Source organism: Podarcis raffonei, chromosome 17, assembly GCF_027172205.1.
Source record: "Podarcis raffonei isolate rPodRaf1 chromosome 17, rPodRaf1.pri, whole genome shotgun sequence".
Lineage (NCBI taxonomy): Eukaryota > Metazoa > Chordata > Lepidosauria > Squamata > Lacertidae > Podarcis > Podarcis raffonei.
Window position 1 is genome coordinate 30,615,697 of NC_070618.1, and position 27,511 is coordinate 30,643,207.

Here is a 27,511-nt window from a genome sequence, read left to right on the forward strand (position 1 = left end):
TCCTGCTAGAACCTGTTTTGCTTTTCTCTTTGGCACTGTGAAGGAAGGAGAAATGGCCCGTGTTCACATCCTAGTCCTACAGGGTGACAGCGTAAGCTTTAAGGGCTCCAAGAAGGTGCAGGTCAAGAGCTCTCCCACAATTAACCTGATGGATCTAGACAAGCCCTTTTACAAGCCTGGAGAGAGAGGTGGGTATCGGAGTGGCCATGGAACCAGGAAGAAGACTGTAGCTTCTGTCCCATCTTTGGGGATGGAACGGTGTTCCCAGCAAACAGGAATCAAATAAGCAAACTCAGTGTTCCAAGAACTAAGCTATTAAACCAAAGCCGAGTGCCTTTCAAGAGCCCAGGTGCTCTACAGATTTGCATACAATAATAAGTTGACATCAACAATTTGCCTTGCTAATTCAGCAGGGGGTGGAAATCTAGTCCTTGGTTTTAAAATGCAACAACATGAAGGAAGTATGTGGGAGCAATAACAAAAACCAGAAACGAATAATCTCTCTGTTTGTTTGTTTTCCCCCTTCAGTAAAACTTCGAATTGTGCAGCTTGATGATCGATTTAAGGCCCGCAATAAATCTGTAAGTATTGGTCTCTTATTATCATCACAGACTATCAATTCCTCAAAATGTCATAAGCCCAGGAAGGTCTCCTTACTGGACCCAGAGACAAATACTTTGTTATTTCTCAAGTGGTGGAACAACTTTAGGAGTTTTTCATGCTTCCATTCGCTTGTGAATTGGGCCCAGAGTCTCTGCGGGACATTAGCTCTGTATTAAAATGCACTGAGGAGCATTGCAGTGGTGATGAAACATGAGGAATTAGTACACAAACTTCACTATACAAACTGCAGATTCAGATATCTCAGATATCGACATCCAACAGGTAGATTGTGATCACTGGATTTCTGTGGTAGATCACTGGTACCCCCAAAAAAGCTAAAACAAGGTCAACATTTTTGCCCTGCACCCTGCCAAAAATGAGGCTTTCCTCCTCCCTAAAAAATCTGTGAGTAGATCGCAGTCTCTTGAGAGTTGGCCACCCCTGAGAGATCTGAACAGCCAGACCTGCGTGTGGTGCTGTAAACAAATAACGTAAGCAGCCTTAAACAAGCCTTACATTTTTGTGTTTTGCTGATTCACAACAGCCGTTTCACCATAAACCATGGTGGAAGGAAGGGCAAAGGTTCCCCCCCTCCTTCTTTATCTTTTGCAAGGTTTCCAAGGGTTTTCCTATTTCCCCCTTTCATTTTGGGGTCAATATTTCACGCATTGGAAATTTCCCCATAGGAATCAAATCGTCAACTTGTTATATGAACGCTTGCCTAAAAAACGATTTCCTGAGTTCGGATAGTGGGACTTGTATGGTGCATCCACCAACCAGAACCCTTTCATTACATGCCCTCTAGTGGTCACATGATCAATATCAGCATGATGGGGGCTGGGGCTAGAACAGATGTTCCCACATATGTAGGTCTGTAGGGGCAGGTACGGTCTCCCTTGGGCGGTGGTGGACTCTCCTTCCTTGGAGGTTTTTAAGCAGAGTTTGGATGGCCATCTCTTATGGATGCTTTAGCTGAGATTCTTCCATTGCAGGTGACCCTAGATGACCCTTAGGGTCCCTTCCAATTCTAGAATTGGAATACTAGAATTCTGATTCTATGGCAGAAGATTGGCAAGCAAGGCAAACAGCTGACCCAGCTTCATTTCCTATAGCCCACAGATGGGTTGCAATTGCTATCTTATCACGCTGCTAGTAATGTCAGTTCGAGAGTGCAGGCAGGACAGAACTGTCATTTCCTTGGCTGGTTTTACAGAATGCTGGGGGGCTTGGAAGCTGCTCTGTTTCTCATTGACACTGACGTTGTCCCTCTCTCTTGTCATCTGCAGATCCCTTTGCTAGAGCTGAGAGTAAGTAACTAGGATTGGTCGTGATGTTTTCCTTTTGTTCCCATCCTGTCCTTTGAGACCACTCGAACATCAGGGCATGTCTACACTACACATTTAAAGTAATGTGGTTGCAATTGTAAACCTAGGAACTATAGTTTTGGCTTGAAGAAGCTGCTGGACAGGGAAAACAACCCCAATGGTCCCTTCTGTGAGTTGCTCTTGTTAAAATAGATTTGCTTTGGGCTTGAACTTAAGTAGGCATACCATCAAAGAGCAGTGGGTGTGAAATGTAGGTCTAAGCTGCCCCTTTCTATGAATATTGCCATTTATTAAGTACTTACCACCTGTTAGGCTACAGGGAATCCTATTCCTCCCACGGTGGCAGTCAAGAAGCAGATAAACAAGAAGAGTTCTTACCAAGTAGTTTAGTCAATATTCACAGAGAGAGAGATGCAGGAATACGGTCTTTCTTAGATAATGGTGTTGCTCCAAGTCCCACCCCCTCAGTCTCCCTTATCCTACGTCATCCCTGCTCTGGCTGACCTGTGCTTTCTGCCTCTGAGCTTTCTGTTCTACTACTCTCAATGCACGCCAGGTCCTGGGAGAAGGGGAGTCAGGAATGCTTTCCAAAGACACTGAGTCTGTCAGCTGTCTCTCCCCTGTGCTTCTTCATCTTCCTGCTGTTCCTCTCCCAATATTTCCCAGCTTCTCCCCTGTGCAGCCTCTGAACTATGCCCTTCCACAAACCACTGTTGCAAATCTGTACTGTCCTTCTCTTCTCGGGAACGTTCATGTTACGTTGTGGGTGAACATATCAGACGACACAGCGATTCTTCAAACAGCTCTTGTTTATTCAGAGGCCAGAACAGAACTGAGCTGAAGGGCTCAGTCAGCCTGCTTATATAGAGCTCTAGTACAACGTTACTGTAGCAACTTTCTAAAACTATCCAATCACTGAACGTCACTTTCGATCCTTCATTTGCATAACTATCTACAGTATACCCCTGCTGGCCCAGGGTGAGAACTTCAGTACATAACAGTTCAGGAAGGGGAGGCGATCCCCACCATTCCTCCTCAGTCCAGTCCCTGACATCACCATGCATAGATATCCACATGATAAGCCAGTTGTCTATATTTCCCTGCCAAATTATGAGAACTGAGTCATACACCTGTACTACTGCATTCTCCTGTTCATGGGATGCAATCCAATAGTGGAATTATCCTCAACCTGTCGTAAGACTCAACAGAAGGTTATATGCCCCCACTGTGGTAAATGTTAATAACTATTTGGTCAACGGTTGCCTGCATTCACCCCAACACCCGCCAGCAACTGCTAAAGCAATATGAGAAGCGCCACAAGAAGATGCCAATTGCCTTTCTGAATTGGCCCCCAAACTATTGCAAACTAAATGTGATGTTAATTGCCTGAATGCAATCAAAATGTACATTTTTACTATATAAATGGCAGCCTCAGGACTGTGAGGATGGAGGCAGGGAGCGGGGGATTTAACTTTGTCACCCTGCCAAGTTCTAATAAAAGAAAACACCTCCCCAAAGCCGCTTTTTGGTTTTCAAGGGAAGATTCCATTGGTAAGCGTGGAAGCGTCATTTGAAATGCAGCGCACCTGCATCATACATGCATATTATTAGCGTGAATTCAGCTGTGGCAGCAGGAGGAAGGGGAGGGACCAAGGCAGAAGGGAAGAGAAATAAATCTGTCTCTTTTGGCTGCAAGACGAGGATGGAAGAGAGTGTCTCCTGGGAAGAGAGATTGCCTGCTAAATGACTCTGGGAATGGTAGCTCTGAGAGGGAAATAAGGGGATCTCATAAGGACTCTCAGCACCCTTAACAAATGACGGTTCCCAGGATTCCTTGGGAGAAGCCATAGTGGCATGATACTGTTTTGAATGTGTTATACAGGGGTAGGGGGACTCCATTGCAACAGAAAAAATAAATATCTGCCTTGCTTTTCTTCTACTGGTTATAGCCTCCATGCCTTCTTCTCTGGACTTAGGGGACTCTGAGCCCCTTGGGGAGTTGGGCCGTAAAGGCCACCCCCCCCCAATTTTGTGCAACAAGTATATGGTGCAGACATGGGTGTAGCCAGGATTTTTGTTAGGGGAGGGAAGAAACTGAGCTATGCATTTTTATTTATTTTTATTGATGGGGGCAGCTGCCTCTCTCTGGCACCCCTGGGCTACGCTAAAGGGTGCAAATGGAGACAAATCCATTCCGTTAGGAGAAATTGCTTTGCCAAAGTGTGCATGTGTGGAGAAACTTGCACCAAGATGCTGATAAATTTCCACAAGGGCTTTAAAATCATCCCCACCATCTAATGTGAAAATGTCAAGAACTAACTAAAGATCGGGGAAAGTTAGAAACTGAGAGGATTCCTTTATCCCTACCCCAAATGCAGCTTAGGACTAAGGTGGGTCTCAGGTTGGAAAAAGTTGAAGACTGCTGCCATAGAGGACTGTCCTGTCATCTTTGTTGACTCTACAGTCATACCTTGGTTGTCGAATGCCTTGCAACTCAAACGTTTTGGCTCTCAAATGCTGCAATCCCAGAAGTGAGTGTTCCAGTTTGCGAACATTCTTTGGAACCCAAAAGTCCGCCACAGCTTCTGCAGCTTCCAGTTGAGTGCAGGAAGCTCCTGCAGCCAATCAGAAGATGCACTTTGGTTTTCAAACATTTCCGGAAGTCAAACGGACTTCTGGAACGGATTCTGTACGAGAACAAAGGTATGACTGTACTGCCAGTCTAGTCAGCTCCTGCTCACGGTTTGCAGGGACGGGAGCTCAGGCAAGAGCATTTCTTGGGATAACCCAGCCTCCTTCAGGATGTGGTTCATCTGGTTATGTGAACATTGCTATTGCTGCAGCCAAGCGAACGAACCTCACAGTCCTTTTGGTCTTATCCCAGGATCCTAATGGGAACCGAATAGGCCAATGGGTAGACGTGAAGCCTCACCATGGCATTGTGGATCTGTCTTTCCCTCTGGCCTCGGAAGCGGCCCTGGGATCGTACACCTTCAAAATGGGAGAAGACTACAGAAATAGGAAAGTATTCACTGTGGAGGAATATGGTAAGTTTCTGGGGAAGACCACATGGCTTGTGAGAATCGTTCTAAGAATAAAAGGAAGCATATGTTCAGGGAAGTTTTTAATGGTTGATGTTTTGTTGTGCTTTTAATACTTTGTGGGGAGACGCCCAGAGTGGCTGGGGCAACCCAGTCAGATGGGTAGCATATAAATAATAAATTGTTATTGTTATTGTTAGGTTCCAAGTCTATGGGGCTGAGGACAGCTCAGCCCTACCCCAAAGTATGTGGGAATGGGCCTAAGTCCTTCCAATCTTGAGTGGCTGAGCCCCGTCGGGCCTCCCCATAGCAGCAGAGGGCCCCATCGTCCCTCCCTGCTGTGGCGGAAGGCCCCATGTTGGCAGGATTCAGAAGTAATGCCCTTTTGGGGGAGAAGAAATTACTCTAAGCAAGGAAAGGGTAGTCAGAGCCACATCTGTGGTTGGCCTAGCACAGATGCTTGGGGGCCAGTGGCTCAAGTCTTGAACCAGCTAACCCCGCCGGTGTCTTGGGAAGCCGAGATAGCTGAGTTTGGAGGGCCAATTCCTAATGCCATGCTTAAATGCTTGGAGGCAGCAGGAATGGGAGAGAAAGCAGGGCAAAAGGCAGTAGCAGGGCTTGGATGGGTTTTGCTGACTGCTCTCCGAGATGTGTGGCAGAAATTAGAAGCTACTTGGAAGAAAGGTCAACAGCTGGCTGGCAGGGCGCCCATAACGTCATCCATATCAGCATCTCCTCAGAATACAAATATCTTCCGGATAGATTGCCCATATACATGGGGCCATCTGCTGTGGTAGCAGGCCCCGCCTGGCCTCCCCATGCTGGTGGAGGGCCACATCAGGCCTCATGGCTTCCTTCCAATGTGCGTGAACTCGGCGCTTTTGAAAGGAAGAGAGATTTGCCTGCGGTGAAGTCCCTTTCAATGCTGCCGTTTTCAGCTTTTCAAAATGCAGAAGGCAAACACAACAGCAGGGATCTCTACAAATTGGCCATTAGGTCATAAAAGACTCATGAAAAGACTCATGCAGAAAAGACTCGTGCCTGTACAGTAAGCCTGCAACTTACACACATTTAGCTTTTGCACATCCAGCTTTATGTGCTTGGCAAAAAAATAAAATGGGGGGGGGAGCAGAAAGGGGACAGGTGTCCGGGGGGGGAGACTTTGGCGATCCCACCCACCATTGAACCCAATGTATTTTGACTAGATGCGATTTTGGTTTGGGGCTGATCACTGGAACATAACCCCCGCCATAAGTTGCGGGCTTACCATACAACTGTGGAGGGGGGGTCAGGGGGGCTCCTGCTTGTGTTGCCTTGTGCACACACTCATTCCCCATGCTAATTCTGTCTAGATGTTGTAAATGGCAAAGTTACTAGCTCTTCAATATGTTGCTGTCTTTCCTGAAACAAAATGCAGCAGTGATGTTCTAGAGAAAAGATCTGGGAGGAGATAGAAATGTGAGGTGCTGATGAGAGAGAGAGAGAGAGAGAGAGAGAGAGAGAGAGAGAGAGAGAGAGAGCGCTACATTTATATCCTACCTTTCCTTCAATGAGCTCAAGGTAGCATATACAGTGGTATCTCTGGATACGAATGGGATCCGTTCCGGAGCCCTGTTCGCATCCAGAAGCAAATGTAACTAGCGACGGCATGTCTGCACACGCGCACGTTGCTTTTCGCCGCTTCTGTGTATGCACGTGACATCATTTTTAGCATCTGCGCATGCACGAGCAGCAAAACCCGGAAGTAACGCACTCCGTTACTTCTGGGTTGCCGTGGAGTGCAACTCAAATGCGCTCAACATGAAGCATATTCAACCCGAGGTATGGCTGTATAGTCCTGTGAGGTAGGTTAGGCTGAGAGGCGACAATTGGTCCAAAGTCACCCACCCATGGCGGAGTTTGGGGCAGGTTCAACTCTGGTGTCCTTGGTCCTTATCAAACATTCTAAGCACTGTACTGGCTCACAAATGCATCTCATGCAATGTCCCAGTGAACACAGTTGGTGAAGAAATGCATACTAATTTGACACCTGTCACTTTGCAACCATCCCACATGCAACAGAGGAAAAACGAGGAGATCAAAGTTAGGTCAAAACCTTATTGCATCGCCAGCTGGCTATGATAATATAATGCTAAAAAATGACCCTGAAGGAAGGCAAAACAATGCCTCCTTTTCCTTCCACCCACCCGCTAAATTAAAGCACCTACATCTATAGGTGTGTGCATTTTAAGTTCAGTTTAGGGTCAAGCAAGATATGATATGCAAGATCCATACAGAGGATCTCTTCTGGTTTGGAGTTTTGTTAATTTGCTTTTAAAATCAAAATACACTGCAGAAGCAAAATCTGACCAGACAGCAGCACTTGCTGGAGTTAACGTTCTCCTCTCGTATCTTTTAATCCAAATGCAATTACCCCAGAACTATTGGTCTTGGTGTTTTTAGCAATCTGCTATTCCAATTCTTCTTCTTCTTCTTCTTTTTAAAGCATCCCTTACTGCTCTTCTTCTTCTTCTTCTTCTTCTTCTTCTTCTTCTTCTTCTTCTTCTTCTTCTCCTCCTCCTCCTCTCCATTGCAGTGCTGCCAAAATTTGAAGTGCTGTTTGAACTTCCGCAACTTGTCACCAGAGCAGATGAAGAAGTTCAAGTCAAAGTGCTTGGCAGGTGAGCAAAATCTTGTGTGTCCTCAAAGACCATGCCAACGGTTGATGGAGAATATTTCATCCCCAATAATGAGGACAGAATAGGCGGGCATCAGAACTGTGTCCTTTTCCCTTGCTCTGTTCCTGGAGGACTAAATTGCAGACGAAAAAAGGATATTCCAAGCACCTGAGGTATTTGGTAAAGCAAATCTGTTTTGTTCCAGTCCGGCTTCTTTCCTTTCACCTTTTTCTCTCTTTCCCTTCCAGTGACCTATCAATTATGGTCTAGTTTTTTGTTTGTCTGTCTGTCCAGAAAGCTTCGTTTCCTTTCCTGTCACTTTGCAGAAAAAGTCAAGCACCACTTCTTCCCTCCCTGCTCCCTCATACACATACTTTCCACATTTCCTGCATTTCTCCACAACAGGCCATCAAGTAATCTTTGCATCTGCATGTGAAACATTATTGGGAATGATTCTGCCGCAACTGTGGAGTCGAAAAGCTATAACGACTAGTGAAATTTTCATTCCCTTCAGAAAGTCTCTGGGTGGTATAAAAGGATTGTTCTGGCATGCCTGCCTCCAGTCTTTTCTCAGACAGCGTGGGATCAGGTCAGGAGTTCCAGCTTGGCCCCACGACTGTGGGTGCCATGCAGCGTGCATGGCCCTGGCACCAAAATTTGTGGGTGCCCGGCCCTTCATGGGGAATTTTGTGGGTGCTCAGACACCCAAGGCCCCAGGGAATTGGCACCTATGGATCAGGTCTTCTTTCCTTCAGTGTGAATTCACAGGGGAAATCTCTCCCTAAGGCTGGTCCACTCTTTCATTTACTGTATCCAAAATGCATGAGCTTTGCTGTGATAAAATGGCTGATGTGTTGTTTCTCAACTCAGCTTGGAAACCCTGAAGCCTTTCCTAGCTCATCTGTAGCCAAGACATGAAAACACCTTTTTATAGGGATAAAGCAGGGGTCAGCAAACTTTTTCAGCAGGGGGCCAGTCCACTGTCCCTCAGACCTTGTGGGGGGCCAGACTATATGTTGGACAAAAAATGATGGAAGAGCACCACGAGCCCCGGTGGCTGCTTACCTGTGTCTTGTGAGCGACAAGGGTGCCCAGGGTGGCGATGGCGGAGGGAGGATGAGCGGTGTGCGAAAGGGCTCCGGAGAGGGGCTGCTTAAAATGGCGGCTGCTCGAGCGCTGCTGCTGCTGGCACCAACAAGCCCAGCCCCCTTTCTCCTCTGGTAGAAAAAAGACAGTCACGGAACCGAGAAATTGCACAAAACAAATGAAATACCATGAAAATCCCTGAAACGAGAAGTAATCGACTAGAAATCGATCCCGTTAAGGCTTTGTTCAATTTTAGGTTTTTCTATTTTTTCCCTTAAAGTTTTTGATTTTTATTATTTAGTTTATTTCCATAAGACAATATTTCTAGTCGATTACTTCTCATTTCAGGGATTTTCACGGTATTTCATTTGTTTTGTGCCCCTTCCTCCTCTAGGCAGGGCAAGACGAAGCCAGGAGGAGGGAGGGAGGAGGCGCCGCTGCTGCCGCTGTGTGAGGGAGAGGGAGAGAACGCCCGTGCTGGCAATCCACGTGGCGATTCCTGGACCGTCCACGGGCCGAATCCAAAAGGGCAATTGGGCCTGATCTGGCCTGCGGCCCTTGGTTTGCCTACCCATGGGATAAAGACATCCCTGCCCTGTCAATGTCCATAGTGTGTTACACAAGCAGAAACAAATCTCACACTGTTTGAGGTGTGTTTATGTGAACAGCTGGGAGGAAAGTGCTGGAGTACCACAACTTTGCTGTGCTCAAAGGCAGTAATGTGAACAGCACACCCTAAAGTGATTTTCCTACCATAAACTGTTCAATCAAGAAGTCTCTCTGTTTTTTTGGTGCTACCAGCTCCATTTCCACCACCACCCAGACAAATTAAAGCTGACTGTTTGCTTTAGGGGGTTTACTTTATGATACTGTTCTCCCACCTTCTGCTGCAGGTACACATATGGGAAGCTTGTTCGTGGGAAAGTAGACCTACATGTAACTCGAGACGTATCATTTTACTTTTTTTACGATACGCCAGTGAGACAACTCGATGCAATTCAAATGCACTACACAGGCCAGGTAAGCTAACTGAAGGGCTGGGACGACTGGCCATACTCCTGCCCTGAAATGCTATTCTGCTGCCCTTGGCTCTAAAATGAGAGTCCTTAACCAGCTGCCTTTGCCTCCAAATATAATTTTTCATCTCTGTTTCCTCAGACAGACAAGAATGGTTATGTTTCTTTCACAATTAATGCAACCGATTTAAAGCTGCCTGAGAGAGGCTATACGGATTTTGTTCAGCTTTCTGCGGAATTTGAAGAAGAAGGAACAGGTACAGAAATGGGGAAATAGAAGTTTTGATGTTTAGTAACCTTCCTTTGGGATGCGGGTGGCGCTGTGGGTTAAACCACAGAGCCTAGGACTTGCCGATCAGAAGGTTGGTGGTTCGAATCCCCGCGACGGGGTGAGCTCCTGTTGCTCGGTCCCAGCTCCTGCCAACCTAGCAGTTCGAAAGCACGTCAAAGTGCAAATAGATAAATAGGTACCGCTCTGGCGCGAAGGTACACGGTGTTTCCGTGCGCTGCTCTGGTTCGCCAGAAGCGGCTTCGTCATGCTGGCCACATGACCTGGAAACTGTACACTGGCTCCCTCGGCCAATAAAGCAAGATGAGTGCCGCAACCCCAGAGTCAGCCACAACTGGACCTAATGGTCAGAGGTACCTTTACCTTTACCTTTAACCTTCCTTTAGACCTCATACTCTTGTTTGATCTTCTCTTTCTCCCTTTCTACTTTCATGACATTTTTACAGTTTTTAAACAGTAGATTTGGGGGAGGTGGGCATTGCTTCTGTTTGGTGCATTTTCAGGGCCTCAGATCCTTCAAGTGTCCCTGTTTTCCAGGAACAGTCCCAGATTTACAGACGTCGTCCCAGTTTCTGATTTGATCCCAGAATGTCCTGCTTTTCCTTAGGACATCCCTATATTCATTGGAGAAGTGTTGGAGGGTATGGAGCTATCCAACTCTCGAGCCATCTGAAGGCAGCCCTGAATGGGGAAGTTTTAAAATGTTTAATTGTGTTTTTATATATGTTGGAAGCTGCCCAGAGTGGCTAGGGCAACCCAGTCGGATGGGTGAGGTAAAAACAGTAATATAATAATAATCATAGAATCTTAAAGTTGGAAGGGACACCAACGGTCATCTAGTCCAACCCCCTGTAATGGAGGAATCTCAGATAAAGCATGCATGACAGATGGCCATCCAACCTCTATTTAAAAACCTTCAAGGAAGGAGAATCCACCACCTCTCGTGGGAGTCTGTTCCACAGCTGAACAGCTCGTACTGTCAGAATGACCGCTCCCCGCATAAAACGGGGGGGGGGCGACCTTTGCGTGGACGCGCGCAGCCCCTGGATCTGGAGCGGCTCCATTCAGCATAGGCTTGGCTTTGCCTTCCCTCAGGTGGGATACCTGGAGGTCTCCGCCTACCCCAGTCAGTTGTCCAATCCCACCTGGGGGAAGCGTTGCCAAGGAGATTAGGCCAGGTGGGGGAGGGATTACCTGCCCACACAATAGAGGGAGGATCTTACCTGGGAATCCTCACTTGGCTCCAGAGCTTCTCCCACCCTACCCACCCTCAGTTAATGCCTTATTTTGCAGGTTAACTTTTCTTACAGGTGTGCAGGCGCTGCTACGTTAAGGTCTCTGTCAAAGGGCCGGAAAGGAATTTCTCTGCATTGGCAGGTTTCGCCTTTCCCGTAGCAAAACGTCACAACTTTGGCAGTATCAGGCCTTGGGTGGAATCCTTTTGCCCATCTTCCTCTTTGCGGTGGCGATACCAGGGTTCCCCGTTAAGGGGGTTTCTGAAGGGAGGCTTTGACCGTACGCTGAAAGGTTGTCATTGCTCTCCCCTGCGGCGCATGCCCCCCCCCCACACACTGGATAACCCTGATGCTCCCTAGGTCCCCGGCTGGGGACTGGGGAGCAGTGGCGTAGCGTGGGGGGTGCAAGGGGGGCCGGCCGCACCGGGCGCAACATCTGGGGTTAGGGCAAATCCACGGGTTAGGGGGCGCAAATCCACGGGTTAGGGGGCGCAAATCCACGGGTTAGGGGGCGCAAATTACTTGCCTTGCCCCGGGTGCTGACAACCCACGCTACGCCACTGCTGGGGAGGGAGAACGCCCAATGCCTGAGCCAAGGCCTACCCACATTTGAAATTTAATAAAGTTGTGGCCAATTTAATCCCATAGCACGTTGTCTTGAGTCGTTATTCCACATGACGGGGGGGGCTGCTCGGGACCTGGGGACTCCGCCTGTCCACGCAAAGTTTTTCCAAGTGTTTAGTTGGTATCTACTTTCTTGCAACTTGAAGCCATTGGTTCGAGTCCTACCCTCCAGAGCAGGAGAAAACAAGCATGCTCCCTCCTCCATGTGACGGCCCTTAAGATACAGTGGTACCTCAGATTACAGACACATCAGATTACAGACACTTCAGGTTACAGACTCCGCTAACCCAGAAATAGTACCTCGGGTTAAGAACTTTGCTTCAGGATGAGAACAGAAATTGCGCAGCAGCGATGCAGCGGGAAGCCCCATTAGCTAAAGCGGTACCTCAGGTTAAGAACAGTTTCAGGTTAAGAACAGACCTCCAGAACGAATTAAGTTCTTAACCCAAGGTACCACTGTATTTGAAGATGGCCATCATATCTCCTCTCAGTCTCCTCCTGCAAGAACAGTGACAGTAAGGTCACTGTTGTTTCTCTCTCCTACAATTTTTACCCATATACTGTCAAACTGCTTTTCATGCTCCAGGCCATAGATTTCTTCACAAGTGTACACATCCTTTATATACAATGCTGCTACTCCTCCCTGGTGTGTGTGGGTGGGTGGGTGTCACACACTTCCCACAGCTGCGCTGAGTCAGGATGTCACCTCTCTTTTTCAGGAGTGAAAGTCGCAGGAACCGGTAGCTTCTCTGTTGTCGCCAGAGTAGCAAGCGTGCAGTTCCTAAATCTCAATCCATTCTATAAGCATGGATTTCCATACACTGGAAAGGTGAGGTCCTAAATACAGCTTTGCCCAATCTCTCTCTCAGCCAGACAGCTGATGAGACAGCTCAGTCGCGTAAAATAGCTCAATATCTGATTGGAAGGTTGGGGAGAGGATGTTTTTAAAGGTGATGCTCAAGGTTTGAAGAGTGGGGGCAGCAAAGAGATAAGGAAATAAACAAATTTTTCACCTGGGAGGGTGTCCAGAGACGTTTAAATGCTAATTTCTATATTCAAGCTTACATGACCAAAAGCCATGTAATTTAGGAGCATTTGTCAGATGTAAATTATAGAAAATGTTCTGAACCAAGACCACTCTTTTGTTTCTGTGAAGAGACTTCTGCCTTTGGTGTGCATGCATACCTAGTTCATAGATCCTCCTAGTATGCAAAACTGTATCTGTCTGCTTGGAGGTCACCCTCACTGAGTTAAATGGGACTGACTTTCCAGCAACAGCATACAGGACTGCAGACTTAATTATATATTAAATTCAACTTTACTTGAAAGAGCCTCTTTTAACAAATTATATTTATATTTTGTCCAATTTAAGAAAGAGGAAAGTTGTTTCAGTAAATCCAGTTACTTCTTATAGCCCACCTAATTGCCATCAGAGAAGACTAACATGGCATTAATTCCCAGTTTGTTCTTGCAGATGAAATGCACCATCAACGACGCACCCTTCAAGAATGAGACGGTCTATCTTACTGTCGATATCAATGACGTGGAGACAAACATTCCTTACCGCACAGATGAGAATGGCGAAGTTGCTTTCTCCTTGGACACAACAGAATGGAAAGATACCCCGGTTTCTCTACGGGTGAGTCATGAGCATATTAGCAAAGGAGTAGCATTGTAGTGGCAAATTCAGAAGCGCAGAGCCACACCCTTTCATAGCTGTGCCCCTTCTAAATTTGTAAGTTTGTGGTTTTCTTAAGATGTTTAGCATGGATTGGGGTGTTATCATGGTTGGTTTGTATCCAAGCTCTGTTACCGTATTTTTTTTTATTTTTGTGTGTGTGTGTGTGTGTATGAAAAATTATTTTGCTGTTGTTGCTAGCAGCGTATAATTTGAAATAACAAATACCCGGTAAAGGGTTTCTTTTGTTCCTTTTCACTTTTGTTTATTTATCCTATGCAAGTGCCTGCTGGAACTTTTCCAAATGAGCCTTAATACACTTTCCTTTTATCATTAACCTATGTCATCGTTGACAACTCATCAGTACAATTAACTTTCCAGTTTCTTTTGTATTTTAACCTCTGACGTGCATCTGGTTCTTTCAGTCACCAACCAAAAACCTTTGACCTATTGTTTGTTTCTGACGCCTCCTGTCCCTTTTTGCTTTCTAGGGCAGGTACACTATTTTAAAGCAGCCTGGGGCCATTTCCTTTGACTTCCTGGAGACAATACGGAATGAAGCTTTCGTATGGCTGATGCCCTTCTACTCAGAAAGCAACAGTTTCCTGGAGATACAGCATGTGGAGGAAGAGCTGCCCTGTGGAAAAGACCAGGAAGTGCTGGTGGATTACATCCTTGATCGGAAAGAGCTGGGCCCGGAAGCCGACCACGTAGATTTCTATTACTTGGTGAGTGTCTAGCAATTGGTGGAAACGCCTGGAGCAATATGAGAAAGAGAAGCAAATCCTGTACGGGGGGGGGGAGGGAAAGAAAAAAAGGAAGAAGAAGAAAAATGCAAGCTTGAAGAAGAGACAATATTAAAGAAGGTGGGAAAGAATCTCAGCAGAGAGAGAGAAAACAGAAGACTAACAGGAAAACTGTGGGAATGTTCAGGGATGCAGGAGAGGATATATTGTTTGATTATATCCTTTCCAACTTGTGTTAACAATTTCTACAATTTAGCAGAGTAACATTCCCATTTTTAAACTTGCACAGCGGATGCGTTTGATAAAAAGAGTTTACTCACTCACTCATTCTGTTCACAGATGGATCCCAGAAGGCAGACTTAAGTTACAAAAGTAATATACCTGGAATCTATCCCATAAAGAGACAGCTCCTTTGTCCTCTCTTGGCTGGAAGTCAAGAGAGCATCTTAGATGCTCTCTTGGAAACCAAGAGAGCACCTTAGGCTAAGCAGATGTTGCTTCTTCGACAAATGTAGTCAGAGAGATGGCGGCCTCCGCTGAGGTATTTTGTTACCTGCATAGGTGAGGCCACGCCCACCTCTGGTCACATGTAGAGGAAGTCTGTCCCAGCCTAGGAGGAAACAGGAAGTTCTGACTGGCTGGTCCAGACTTCTCCTTTTTATGTCCACTCTAGGGATGTTGTACTTGACTGCTCTTGTGTTTCACATCCCACAAAAACTGCTAAAAAAAGCTTTTCCTCAAGCAGAGATTTTTCTCAGACTTATGTTGACGGGGCACTTTGCCGCTGACTAATATTGACCTGAAAGAAGTAGAAAACTTGGGGAGGGGCAGAAATAAGACATCCTCTTTGTTGCACATTCATGGTCATTTATGCTCATGATCCTATTTGGGTGGCTACAAGCAATCCCATTTCCAATACTGTTTGCACACTGCTTCACTTCCAATCAGTGCACATCCTCTAACTTCCTGCTGAAACCCCATAACTTTATATACCACCAGTGTTCGGGTTTATGTTTTTTCCAGACAGCAATAATTGCAGAACAAACTAAAACAGAATAAATCCACCATCCTTAACACACCATTACTGTGTCAAGAACACACTGAGGAATATACCCCCAATAAAATACTACTGGGCTGGAGTGGCCCTTGATTTGCAGCAGATTTAATATCATGTGTAAGGGACGTGGGTGGCACTGTGGGTTAAACCACAGAGCCTAGGGATTGCCAATCAGAAGGTCAGCAGTTTGAATCCCCGCGACGGGGTAAACTCCCATTGCTCTGTCACAGCTCCCGCCAACCTAGCAGTTCAAAAGCACGTCAAAGTGCAAGTAGATAAATGGGTACTGCTATGGCGGGAAGGTAAATGCATTTCCGTGCGCTGCTCTGGTTTGCCAGAAGTGGCTTAGTCATGCTGGCCACATGACCCGGAAGCTGTACGCCGGCTCCCTCAGCCAGTAAAGCAAGATGAGTGCCGCAACCCCATGTGTGAAGTTCAAACCTGCATATATTCTCCAGAACATCAAAATATGAAAGTGTCAAGTGCCATAGGTGTCGTGTGTGTGTGTGTGTGTGTTGGGGAGGGGCAGACAGGTACGATTTAGGGGAAGTGGGCAAGGTTTGATGCCACTAACCTGAGGTTAAATTAAATTGTAAAAGAGAGATCTAAAAGCAGGGGTCGGCAACCTGTGGCCCATGGGTCACAAGCGGCCCACGGGGGTCATTTAAACAGCCCACAAGCTGCCCCTGAACCGAGCCGCCCACTCAACGAGTCCCTGCGTGCTGTGCTAAACCAGTGCAGTGCAGAGCGGGGACTCGCTTCCGCGGCGCTGGAAATCGCGTCTGCGCAGATGTGATCCAGCCCCCGGAGCGATTTCTGCAGGTGAGGTAAACCTTGCCGACCCCTGTCTAAGAGTACTTGTTGTGGTTACTTTTTTATCAGTATAATATGAACAGGCCCATTGCTTTTCAGAAGCAAAGGCATTTTGCTCTTAGCATGCACACCTAGTATATAGGGGTTTCAAAATCACAATACAGTAATTCGTTCCGGAGGTCCGTTCTTAACCTGAAACTGTTCTTAACCTGAAGCACCACTTTAGCTAATGGGGCCTCCTGCTGCCGCTGCGCTGCTGAAGCACAATTTCTGTTCTTATCCTGAAGCGTATGTAACCCGAGGTACCACTGTAACAATAAACAGGGAGCTGGCCAGACACAGAGATGCTGCCGAGGAAAAAGCTCGTGTGACCATCCCATCTCAACTCTGTTCTCTCCTCCAGCCCCAGCTGATTCCTGTCAGCATTCGTCTTCTGTCCTCTGGGTCTTGCTACAACTCTCTTACTTCTTCCTTGACCACCTCACTTCCATCTAAGCTCTGCAGGGGCGTTTCAGAAATAACATTGTGTGTGCGCTGAAAGCAATAAAATAGAATGAATGCCATTCATGGTGTGGAAAGGGTGTGTGTCAGGACTAAGGTGCCAGGACAGAAGTTTCCCCAATTAGCGCACCGTTCTCCCAATTAGCATTTTTCTTCTTCCACAGCTGCATTTGCCATAATGGTGAAAATATATAGTTATCAGTATTCCCCGCCTCTCTGATCTGGTGTTCTCCTCCTCCTTCTCCTCCTCTTCTTAGAAAATTGGGAGATCCTGATCCCATATCTCCTGGGCTACGAGTAATTTGGCCCTCAGGTGTTCTCTCTAAAAATGCATTGTGTGAATAAGACAAATGTCTTTTCAGACACCTATATCAGACACGCAACTGCCATGGTATCTGTACTGTGACCACATCTTTCTCTCCCTCGAAACTCAAGATATCTCAAAATCTCACTGCTAGCCTATGGTCTTCCTACAGCAAAATCCATGACTCTAGTCTTTCCCTGTCTCACTCCCCTCTCCCTTTTTCTGTATCTCTAGTGCCAAAGAGGTGAGGGCTGGCTTTTGCTTTTGTCCCTGGCCTAACATATTGTCTCCCTGCAGGTTGTGTCCAAAGGGAAGATTGCCTTCAGTGGAAAGAAGCAGGTGCCAATTGGCCAGGATGAGAGTAAGTGGGAGAACTATGCTGTTCCATCAAATAAGCCTCATGGGAAACACCAGGCGTTATCAAGATGAACATGCTTGGTGCGCCTGATCTGCCTGGTTTGGTGTTTCTTTCAGTTATTATTCAATTTCAAACCCACCTTTCAAACAGGCCATTTCAGATCTGCAAGGCAACCTATGATAAGAGCAGAATAAAATAATAACACCGTGCTAAAAATACTATAAAATTTCAAATTAAGGTATCATATCAGACAAACATTGCCAGCAGCATGAGATCTAGTAAACAATAGCACAAAACATGGTGCCTAAGAGTTTATGTCTGAACTGAGTCCTAATGTTCTGCTTTCTTCTTTGGCCCATTACAATTATACAGCAGAAGATCTGAACTGATATGAAAAATTCCAAATAATCTCCCTATTTTAATTGTCCCTCCGTGTGTGTGTGTATTTGTGTTTACATATCATTAAAAGGTAAGGTTGTCATCACGCAGCAGTTTGCTTGGCTTCCAATAGGTGGCATTGCAAACTGCGGTGTGATCACAGCCTTCTGAGAGCTGCTGAGCCATCTTAGCAGCTTTGGAGTATGAGAAGAGAAACAGAGGCAGGAGACAGAAGTGGGCATTCCAGGGGCACTGGAACAGCTCTAAAGGTAGTAGGAAGGGGTGGTTTGGCAAGTTCTCAGGAGAGGGGGTGGGTGGATTTTGCAAGGTATAGAGGAGGGGTTGGTAGTTTTGGGGGTTGTGTGAGGAGAGGAAGCATGTTTGGCAAGGTGTAAGAGGCACGGGTGGCGCTGTGGGTTAAACCACAGAGCCTAGGACTTGCCGATCAGATTGTCGGCGGTTCGAATCCCCACAACGGGGTGAGCTCCCGTTGCTCGGTCCCTGCTCCTGCCAACCTAGCAGTTCGAAAGCACGTCAAAGGGCAAGTAGATAAATAGGTACCGCTCCGGCGGGAAGGTAAACGGCGTTTCCGTGCGCTGCTCTGGTTCGCCAGAAGCGGCTTAGTCCTGCTGGCCACATGACCCGGAAGCTGTACACCGGCAAGCAAGATGAGTGCCGCAACCCCAGAGTCAGTCACAACTGGACCTAATGGTCAGGGGTCCCTTTACCTTTACCTTTAAGAGGCAGTAGATTTGGTGAGAGGGTTGGGGTTTGGTGCAGAGTTGGTGAGTGAAGCGACTGAAATATACTCAGAGTCGCAAAGTGATTTCATGCTCTTTATTCAGCTCATAGTGGTGAGGAGGAATGAATGAATGTCCCCTCAAAGTATCTGCTTTATATACATTATTTACACAATGGGCTGCACATGATTGGCTAATTCCGGAATTCTACTGTAAGCCAATCAGGTTGTGGATTCACTTCTATCTGGAGCATGATTGGGTGGTTCCTGCCAACCAATCATACTGCTGCATTGTTCTAGGACCAATCAGACTGCTGCATTCTGAATCCTATTGTTCTAGGACCAATCAGACTGCTGCAATTTGGATCCTATTCAACTCAGTACATAACAGCGACACAAGGAGGGGTGCAGCCCCAGCTTGGAGAACATGTGCAGTGCTAGACATAACTTCCTGACACTGAGCAGAATTAAACCTTAGGAGCGATTCCTGAGGTTTTTCACTTGGCAAAGATCTCATTCTAAAGGTTTTGTTTTTAAGCAGTTGGTATCAGATCCACAGTCAGTGTCTTCAGGTAAGGTGAATTACCAAAGTGGACTGCTAGGCAGACCTAAACAGATGGACACGGGTTTATTTTAGAACTCACCATGTGGTGCAGAACGGAATTTCTTCTTGGCAATAAACCAGTTATTAGGTTGAAGACATGAGGATTTGAATACTCCTGCAATGCGCTGGTGGGCTGGCTGCATTTGGGGTGCATCTCCTTGATTTTCTTTGCTTTACCGCCATCTGGCAGAAGTGAGATTCACAGAGATGTTTTTTCTCATGCTGTAAGACATGGTTGCTCTCCTTCTCTTTCCTTTCCCACCATTCTCCCTTTCCCCTGATCTAGCTCTGAAAGGCACCTTCTCCCTCACCTTGTCTACGAGCTCTGACCTGGCACCCACAGTCAGGCTTCTGCTGTACGCTGTGTTTCTGGATGGCGAGGTGGCGGCTGACGTGGATAATTTCAGAATAGAGAAGTGCTTCAAACACAAGGTTAGTACATCTAGTTCCTGGGACAGCTAAGTGGCGCACAGGGCAAGAAGGGAGCACATATTATACATATAGATTCAGGTAGGTAGCCGTGTTGGTCTGACGCAGTCAAAATATATTTTTAAAAATTAAAAAATTGTCCAGTAGCACCTTAGAGACCAACTAAGTTTGTTCTTTGTATAAGCTTTCATGTGCATGCACACTTCTTCAGATGCCAAGGACAAACTTAATTGGTCTCTAAGGTGCTACTGGATAATTTTTTAATTTTTTATATATATTATGCATATGTGTGGCTCAAGGCAGATGGGCTGAAAGTTCTATGATAGAGCCATCACTCTCCATATTTGCACCCATTTTGCTTTCTCACTAGGATGGTTTAAATCACACACACAAACACACACATTGGCAAGCATTAAAATAGTGTGTGACGTACAGTGGTGTAGCATGGGGGGTATGGCTATACTGTAGTGCTTTGCTAGTCCTGCTCAGCGTGACCTGAGCATTGTCCATCGCTGTGGCTGGAGAGAGCAGCGTAAGATGGGGGAAAGGGCAGGAGAGTCCCAGAAGCCGCAAACTCAGCTGCCGCCACCTTCTCTCCAGTCCACTCCAGTGTGGTGTAGTGGTTAAGAGTGGTACACTCGTAATCTGGTGAACGGGGTTCGCGTCTCCGCTCCTCCACATGCAGCTGCTGGGTGACCTTGGGCTAGTCACACATGGCTAGGCTGGGTTTCACTGGAGTTGAAGACGTAGGGTAACACATAATCACCAGCAACATTACAGATCACCCCTCTGAAATAATAGTGTGTTTCACACCTGAATAAATAGCACTGTAATTATGGTGAAAAAATTTTAAAAGTAAAAGTAAAAAAAACCTAGATGATGTGACAATAGTGGGGAAACATAAATGCAAAGGAATGCAGTGTTCACAGTAAACATCATCTAGATCAGTCAGTGCAACCTGCTGCCCTCCAAATGCCTGGGGCTGATGTGAGCTGTAGTCAAAAACATCTGGAAGGAGGGCACCAGGCTGATCTAGATTCTATATAAAAACTGAGTGAATGAGAGGAGAAAAATAGTAGTCTCCCCTCTGCATCTTTTCTCTCTTTGGTGTTCTAAATTATTGCTTTTCAGTTCGGGTTTTCCATCTGAAAATCTGTCTCCATCTACAGGTGACTCTGGGCTTCTCTGAGACAGAGGAACTTCCAGGGGCAAAGGTCAACCTGCAAATCGAAGCTGCCCCTGGTGCACTGTGCTCTCTCCGTGCTGTGGACAAAAGTGTCGCGCTGAAGGGAAATGGAACACTGACCCCAGAGGAAGTAAGAAAGCTCATCCTTCCCACATAGGCCCAATCAATTCCACTATTAGTGCCTCTGATAAGGCCTGATAAGTTTTGATGGATGCAATAATGGAATACTAAATGGTTTAGTTTTTGTAAAATATGCAGGGATTTATGATATGCAAAATGATCAATAGAAAGAGAAGAAGGGAAGTCATTAATATTTTAAGATTGTTTAAATGAGTTTTTTAAATGGTAAAACAGAAATTTAATAAAAATTACATTAAAAAAAAAAAATTCTACTATTATTAATTCCAGTATTATTCCTCCTCTACCATTGACCTAAAAAAAGAGACAGGCTACATTATAGTGCAGGAAGAACACTTGTCAACTCAAATACAATTTTGTGGAGATAAGTTCCTCTGTAGTTAATAGGGGTAGCAGAATGAATATAAACACAGCAGATACCACATCTTAATCCCAAGAATGAAATTAAATGGGCGTGACCTGGAGTAAGATGAAATGAAATTCAAGGTTATGCATTTTGGGATAAAAAATGTTCATATCAACTGTGGGACTTGTTAACTGGTCAGCTCAATCCAGAAATCTCTGCTTTCAGGTGTATCAACATATTGAGTCTAGTCTGATTGGCTCCAGAGGGTTTTACTTTGACCTGGAAGACTTTGAGCCATATCCTTGTCTACCTTCTGAAGGTCCAAAGACAAAACGGTCCATTATGGCCCCCTGGTTCCAAACCCAGGCTGATGCCTACAGCCTGTTCAAAGTGAGTACCATCTGTTCCTAATCCAGTCTTCTCTGAAACCTCCTTTGTTTTGGGTTGTCAATGGCATACATTCTGATGGTTCCCGGGATCATTGAATAAGGAGGAGCTTCCAAGGTTTGTCCTGTGATTTACAGCTCATGGTTTTTCTGGGACTGTTAAACTACGAGCCCAGATTCAGATGCCACACTAAACCAATCTATAGATAAGCTCAGCGCAGCAGCAACTGAGGAGCAAAGAGAACTCAGTGAGTCAGGAACTCTCTAAAGCTTGCATTTTGCAGGTATGTCATATAATCTGGATGCCATATAATTGTAACAGAGACAGAGATGGTTGAGGCTAGTGCATCATCTCGTCATGTTGCTTGAAAGCATGTTGTTTGCCATGCTTTCTGCTTGTGCATGCTGAGAATGTAGATAGTTTCCTTGAAGGGATGAAGCCTACCAGCTGATCCTTGCCCTTCTTGGCTAGTGAAATCTGCCAGACCTGGGCAGGGATGTGGACTTCAGAAGTTCTCCTGAAGACTTATTTCCAGTCTGGCTTTAGACTCAGTTTTGGAACTGAAAAGGACTTTTCCTGCTTCTCTTGGATCTTTCAGCAGCTTTCAGTACTATCAACCATGGTATCCTTCTGGACCACTTGTCCAGTCTACAGCAGCTCCAGTTCTTCTTGGAGAATTGGTCTCAGAAAATGGCGTTGGGGGATTTCCATTCCAATGGGATTTCTTGGGGTTCTGTTCTATTGCCCAAGCTTATCAGTATCCACATGAGAAGTCATTTGGAGGTTTGGGCTGAAGTGTCATTAATATGTAGATGGAACCTAGTTTCCACCTGCTTGTCCCAGGAGGGCTGTTGAAATTATGAATCAGTGTTTGGAGACTGTACAAGGTTGGAAAAGCGTAAACAATTGGAACTTAATCTTGACGAGACTAAGGTGCTGTTGGTGCTACTTGGGAAAGCTTATATGATGGTGTTGGCCAGGGATGCCTTATTACCAGCGTCATCTGTTATGCCAGCTGTAACCCTATTTGGAGAGCACCAAATTTACAATTGTTGTCCATGCACTAGTGACTTCCAGGCTAGACAAGTGCAGTGCACTCTTATTTTGAAGATGGTTTAGAAACCTCAACTATGGCAGAATGCAACCGCCTGACTACTAGTTAAGGCTGAGTGGCTGAATATTGTGCCACTAAGGCAAGGGTAGGCAACCTAAGGCCTGTGAGCCGGATGCGGCCCAATCGCCTTCTCAATCCGGCCCACGGATCAGCGTGTTTTTACATGAGTTTTTACATGAGTAGAATGTGTCCTTTTAATTAAAATGTATCTCTGGGTTATTTGTGAGGCCTGCCTGGTGTTTTTACATGAGCAGAATGTGTGCTTTTATTTAAAATGCATCTCTGGGTTATTTGTGGGGCATAGGAATTCGTTCATCCCCCCCCCCAAAAAAAATATAGTCTGGCCCACCACATGGTCTGAGGGACGGTGGACCGGCCCACGGCTGAAAAAGGTTGCTGACCCCTGCACTAAGGCATTTCCAGGCCAAGTTCAAAGTCCTGGTTATAACCTTAAAACCCATTAATGGTTGAGGACCAGGTTCTCTTAAGGACTGCCTGCACCTGTTACAATCTGCCCATACCTTAAGATCCTATTTGGAGATTTCTTGAGTTGCCAGTGTGTGCAAATAATTAGGCTGATGGACACACACAACAGGGCCTTTTCAGAAGTGGCCCCACAATTATGGAATATGTTTCTAAGTGAGATCAGGCAAGCATTAAGGCCCATTGCTCATTTTTAATGGGCCTTTTTATCATGAATTTGGGAAGCTAATCTGGATTATCAGTGGTGGCAGTTGTGGTGATGGTTGTTTTAGAGCTAGATGAGCTATTTTGTTGGTTTGTATGTTCGCAGGATAGAATTGGATGTTTTAATTTTTCAACTGCCTTTCCTGTTGGATTTTATGAATTTGAGAGGCAGCTTACCTGAAAAGTGGTCTATAGGCCATTCAAATAAAAATAAATAAATTGTGTTCCACAAAGAACAAGGGGGTGGGGGAACATGATACAATGCACATGAAGTGGGAAGCATAACACACCAGTGTGTTTCTGTGAAACGTGTGCCCGTGTGTGCCTATAAATCTGGAGCTACATTTTTTTAATCTTAAAAGAGGAGCAGGCTTCTGTTTTGTGGTCCATATGTGCATTCTTGTAACGTGGGAATATAAAGTAGTGACCTAAAAATGTCAGTTTCAGAGTCTTCAGAGAAATCGTTTTCCTTGAGGCAAAGATATGAAGCCAACAGGGCCAAAAATATTGCCTAGCTGATCTTGATGAGAGCCAAATGAGCTTTCAGATAAACCTCATCTCCTCCTCTATTTCCCTTGATTGACACCTGAGCAGAGATCAATGTTGTAACACAACGTAATATGCAGCGTGTGAGTCTCAAATCATTTTTGTGGAATTGTGGGTCAAACCTTGTACACATCCATTATTGGAACGCAGAGCATTTTGCAATGATTTCCCTGCCAGAGATTCAAATGACCTTGCCTCATAGAATTTTTCTTTCATTTCATGTTGCTCTCATATGCCATCCCTCACTTTTCTCTTTGATTTTTACAGCAATTAAATATGAAAGTTATAACCAACACCAAAATTAAGAAGCCAGTGTCCTGTGGATTGCCAGAAAGGACACCTGTTCTCTATAGCTTAGGTGAGAATCACAATCATAATTTGACAGTTTCTCAACTGGAGCCTCCCTTTGGCAGGGTGGGATATAACAAGACTCATCCTTTTTATCTACCTTTCCTTTTATTGAACCCTTGGCTAGAAACAGCTCATGCTTTTAAAGAGCGGTATAGGTTTTTGAAGCACTGCAGAAGCGCAAGCATGCCAAATCTGTGAACAGAAATAATTATGGGAGGAATTTGCAAATATTTATCATGGGAAATGATTGCCCTATTATATTACCTTCAGATTCCAGGATGGGGTGGATTTCCATTCCCAGTTCTCTCCTGCTTGACCATCTTTGATTTCTGCTTCTTTGATTTCTGCAAAGGAATAGGAGTAGGTGGCATGGCACCGGGTGCGCCTAATGTTGCTTCCAGGAGTGAAGTGGTGCCTGAGGCTTTTTCTTCGGTCCCCGGGAAAGCAGAGGAAGCCAAACCCAGGACGTACTTTCCAGAGACTTGGGTTTGGACTCTGGTCCCTGTCAAGTAAGTAAAACTCTGCTGGGGAGGGAACCAAATGCCATGTGGGAACAAGAAGTATCTTGCTTGGCCATCACTCATTTAGCGCTCACCTTTTGCTCCATGCTTCCCAGGCACAGACCCACAACCTAAAGCTCCTTGTACAAGCCTTTGCTATTGTTTGGTTTTGTTGCTCTGGAGCTTTTTCCACCAAAAACTCGGTCTTTAAAGTTGAAGTGCAACAAACATCTATTTGGGTTTTCTGAGGCTTGATGTTTGCTCCAATTTGACATTTTGCTCTTCTTCTTCTTCCACTCAGCTGGCATTATCTTAAGGCTGTATTTCGTATTGTACATTGGCGTTTTATATAATAATTTCAAAAATGCATCTTTCTAATGTTTCTCTGAAAGCCTGCCCAGCGCCAGAAGTTTATGCTTATATCACTTACGAACCAGAGGTGTGCATTTGTAATTTTGTGCGGCTTGGATGGTGTCATTATACTGCTCATTATCGTGCAGTATATACTTGCTCTACGGGAGCACAGGGGGCGGGGGGGGGGAACTCTAGTAAAGTGGAAAATTCCACAAAAATAGGCAACTGTTCTGTTGTTCCCACTGATTGCAAGTTTGTACCAACAGCGGGGGGGACGTGGGTGGCGCTGTGGGTTAAACCACAGAGCCTCGGACTTGCTGATCAGAAGGTCGGGGGTTTGAATCCCCGCGACGGGGTGAGCTCCCGTTGCTCGGTCCCTGCTCCTGCCAACCTAGCAGTTCGAAACCACGTCAAAGTGGATAAATAGGTACCACTCCGGCGGGAAGGTAAACGGCGTTTCCGTGCGCTGCTCTGGTTCGCCAGAAGTGGCTTAGTCATGCTGCCCACATGACCTGGAAGCTGTACGCCGGCTCCCTCGGCCAATAAAGCAAGATGAGTGCTGCAACCCCAGAGTCGGTCACGACTGGACCTAATGGTCAGGGGTCCCTTTACCTTTACCAACAGCGGGAGCGCAGACCTCTCTGTAATATATCCTGAATAAGGTTTCCTTTTTGTTGAGGCCCACAACATTTTCATAAACACCAATGGCAGAGAGTATAAACTCTTATACTGCCATCTTCAAATTCCTCTATTCTAACTGAGACCTAGCACAGAACTAGAGGCTTGGTTAAACTCATACTCAGAGGTGTGCTCCTCTGACCAAACAAACTTATATTCTGGTGATATCGGTTTTGCCTTAGCAGTGAACGACTCAATTTTCTTGTCACTGAGGGAGTGACCTCTCTTCCTGTTCTTCAGTGAGGAGGGGAAAGCAACTTACCCGGTCACCGCTCCAGACACGATCACGGAGTGGAATGCTGATGCCTTCTGTGTGGCCGACATTGGCTTTGGACTCGCCCGGCAAGCCAAGTTCCGGGTCTTCCAGCCGTTTTTTGTGGATATGAGCCTGCCGTATTCTGTGGTCCGTGGGGAGACCTTGCTGCTAAAGTCCACTGTCTTCAATTACATGAAGGAATGTATCCAGGTTAGTGTCCATTGAGAACAAGCAAACAAGCTTCCATTATATGTGTATCCAGAAAGAAAGGCGTGGAAGGAACCCCACAAGATAGAGATGGGGGCTGGACCTCACCAGGGCCTTGCTCTTCCTACACCTGCACTCACCTGTCTCTCCCAAGGGACAGATCAGTACTTTTCCCTCCTCCCCCCCCACTCTGCGTTCAGTGTTGAGGGGACAGCTTGCATTTCTTGCTGTGGGTGAGGAAACAGAAGCTCCACTTTGGATGTGCCACAGAAGTGTGGACAACAGGAAGCGCAAGGCAGCCCCATCCCTTTCATGGCAGAAGAGGTCCATAGAGCACATTCCCTCCTCGCCCCCCGGTCCTGGGAACCTGCAGTTCTCCTCCCACAGCAACCCCTGAGTGTGCTTTAAATGTGTGGTGTGTGCACAGCCCCATATGCAACACAGCCTTATTGCTGCAAGAGGCCAGAAGAGGCCAGAAAGCCACCCAGTCTGATCTGCTGCCAAGGCCTAGGGGCGCCCATATGCTGCCCCCTTCCTCTTCCCCACAGCCGCAATTCAGGCCACCAGCTGGGGGGCTCACAGAGGAACAGCCATGAGGGGTTTGTGTGAGGAAGCCAAGCCACCCACTCGTAATCCCGAGGGTTTTTGCAAATGGCATAGAGGTCTTCCTATAAACTTTGTTGAGTGAATAAATCTCGCCAATCTGATCTGGGGTGGCATTCCTCACATGTTAATATGGTGCCCCCAAAGCTCAAGGAGGCCCCACTCACTGAGGTCTTACTGGGAACAGTCTACGCCCTACTCAGCTTCCCAATGTGGGGCACCCTAGGCATGGGGGTCTGGATCTAACTCCTAGCATAGGGCCACCTCCTGTGCTGCCCGTGCCTCTTCTCTGAATGTTTGCCCCTTGCCTTGGATTCGCTGCTCTGCCTGCTTTACGAGGGTCATTTTGCTGCATCTCCCAGGTGAGAGTGAATCTGCTGGAGTCTCAGGAGGTGGACGTGAAGCCATGCCCGGCCTGCCAGTTCAGCACCTGCCTCTGTGCTGAGGAGGCCCACACCTTCTCCTGGAACGTGACGGCGACTCAGCTGGGTGAGGTTGAGGCGTCTGAGTGGGTGGGAGGAGACTTGCAGCTGCCAAGTGTCCCTCTCTTTCTTCCCCAAAGACCTTGTCATCTGAGGACACTTGGCAGAACCAACAGATTCTTCTGTTTGGAAGCCAAGCAGGCATTAAGTGGAATATGGAAAGTAATAAAAATGACCCCTGCTGAATGTGCTA

The 27,511-nt window shown here is 46.3% G+C and overlaps 1 protein-coding gene across 2 annotated transcripts in view; it reads left to right on the forward strand.

Annotated features, from left to right (window-relative positions):
- The window catches only part of LOC128404774 (alpha-2-macroglobulin-like protein 1), a 129,122-nt gene that overhangs the window by 5,545 nt on the left and 96,066 nt on the right, over window positions 1-27,511 (forward strand). For both annotated transcript variants that reach the window (XM_053370678.1, XM_053370677.1), the window contains exons 4-21: window positions 44-188; window positions 529-581; window positions 1,890-1,910; window positions 4,813-4,975; window positions 7,545-7,629; window positions 9,606-9,732; window positions 9,871-9,985; window positions 12,596-12,705; window positions 13,351-13,515; window positions 14,046-14,282; window positions 17,273-17,336; window positions 19,341-19,486; window positions 20,653-20,799; window positions 21,379-21,543; window positions 24,155-24,245; window positions 24,591-24,747; window positions 26,011-26,236; window positions 27,199-27,325. In XM_053370678.1, coding sequence (XP_053226653.1) covers window positions 44-188; window positions 529-581; window positions 1,890-1,910; window positions 4,813-4,975; window positions 7,545-7,629; window positions 9,606-9,732; window positions 9,871-9,985; window positions 12,596-12,705; window positions 13,351-13,515; window positions 14,046-14,282; window positions 17,273-17,336; window positions 19,341-19,486; window positions 20,653-20,799; window positions 21,379-21,543; window positions 24,155-24,245; window positions 24,591-24,747; window positions 26,011-26,236; window positions 27,199-27,325 — 2,344 coding nt within the window. The remainder of the gene's footprint in view (window positions 1-43; window positions 189-528; window positions 582-1,889; window positions 1,911-4,812; window positions 4,976-7,544; window positions 7,630-9,605; window positions 9,733-9,870; window positions 9,986-12,595; window positions 12,706-13,350; window positions 13,516-14,045; window positions 14,283-17,272; window positions 17,337-19,340; window positions 19,487-20,652; window positions 20,800-21,378; window positions 21,544-24,154; window positions 24,246-24,590; window positions 24,748-26,010; window positions 26,237-27,198; window positions 27,326-27,511) is intronic.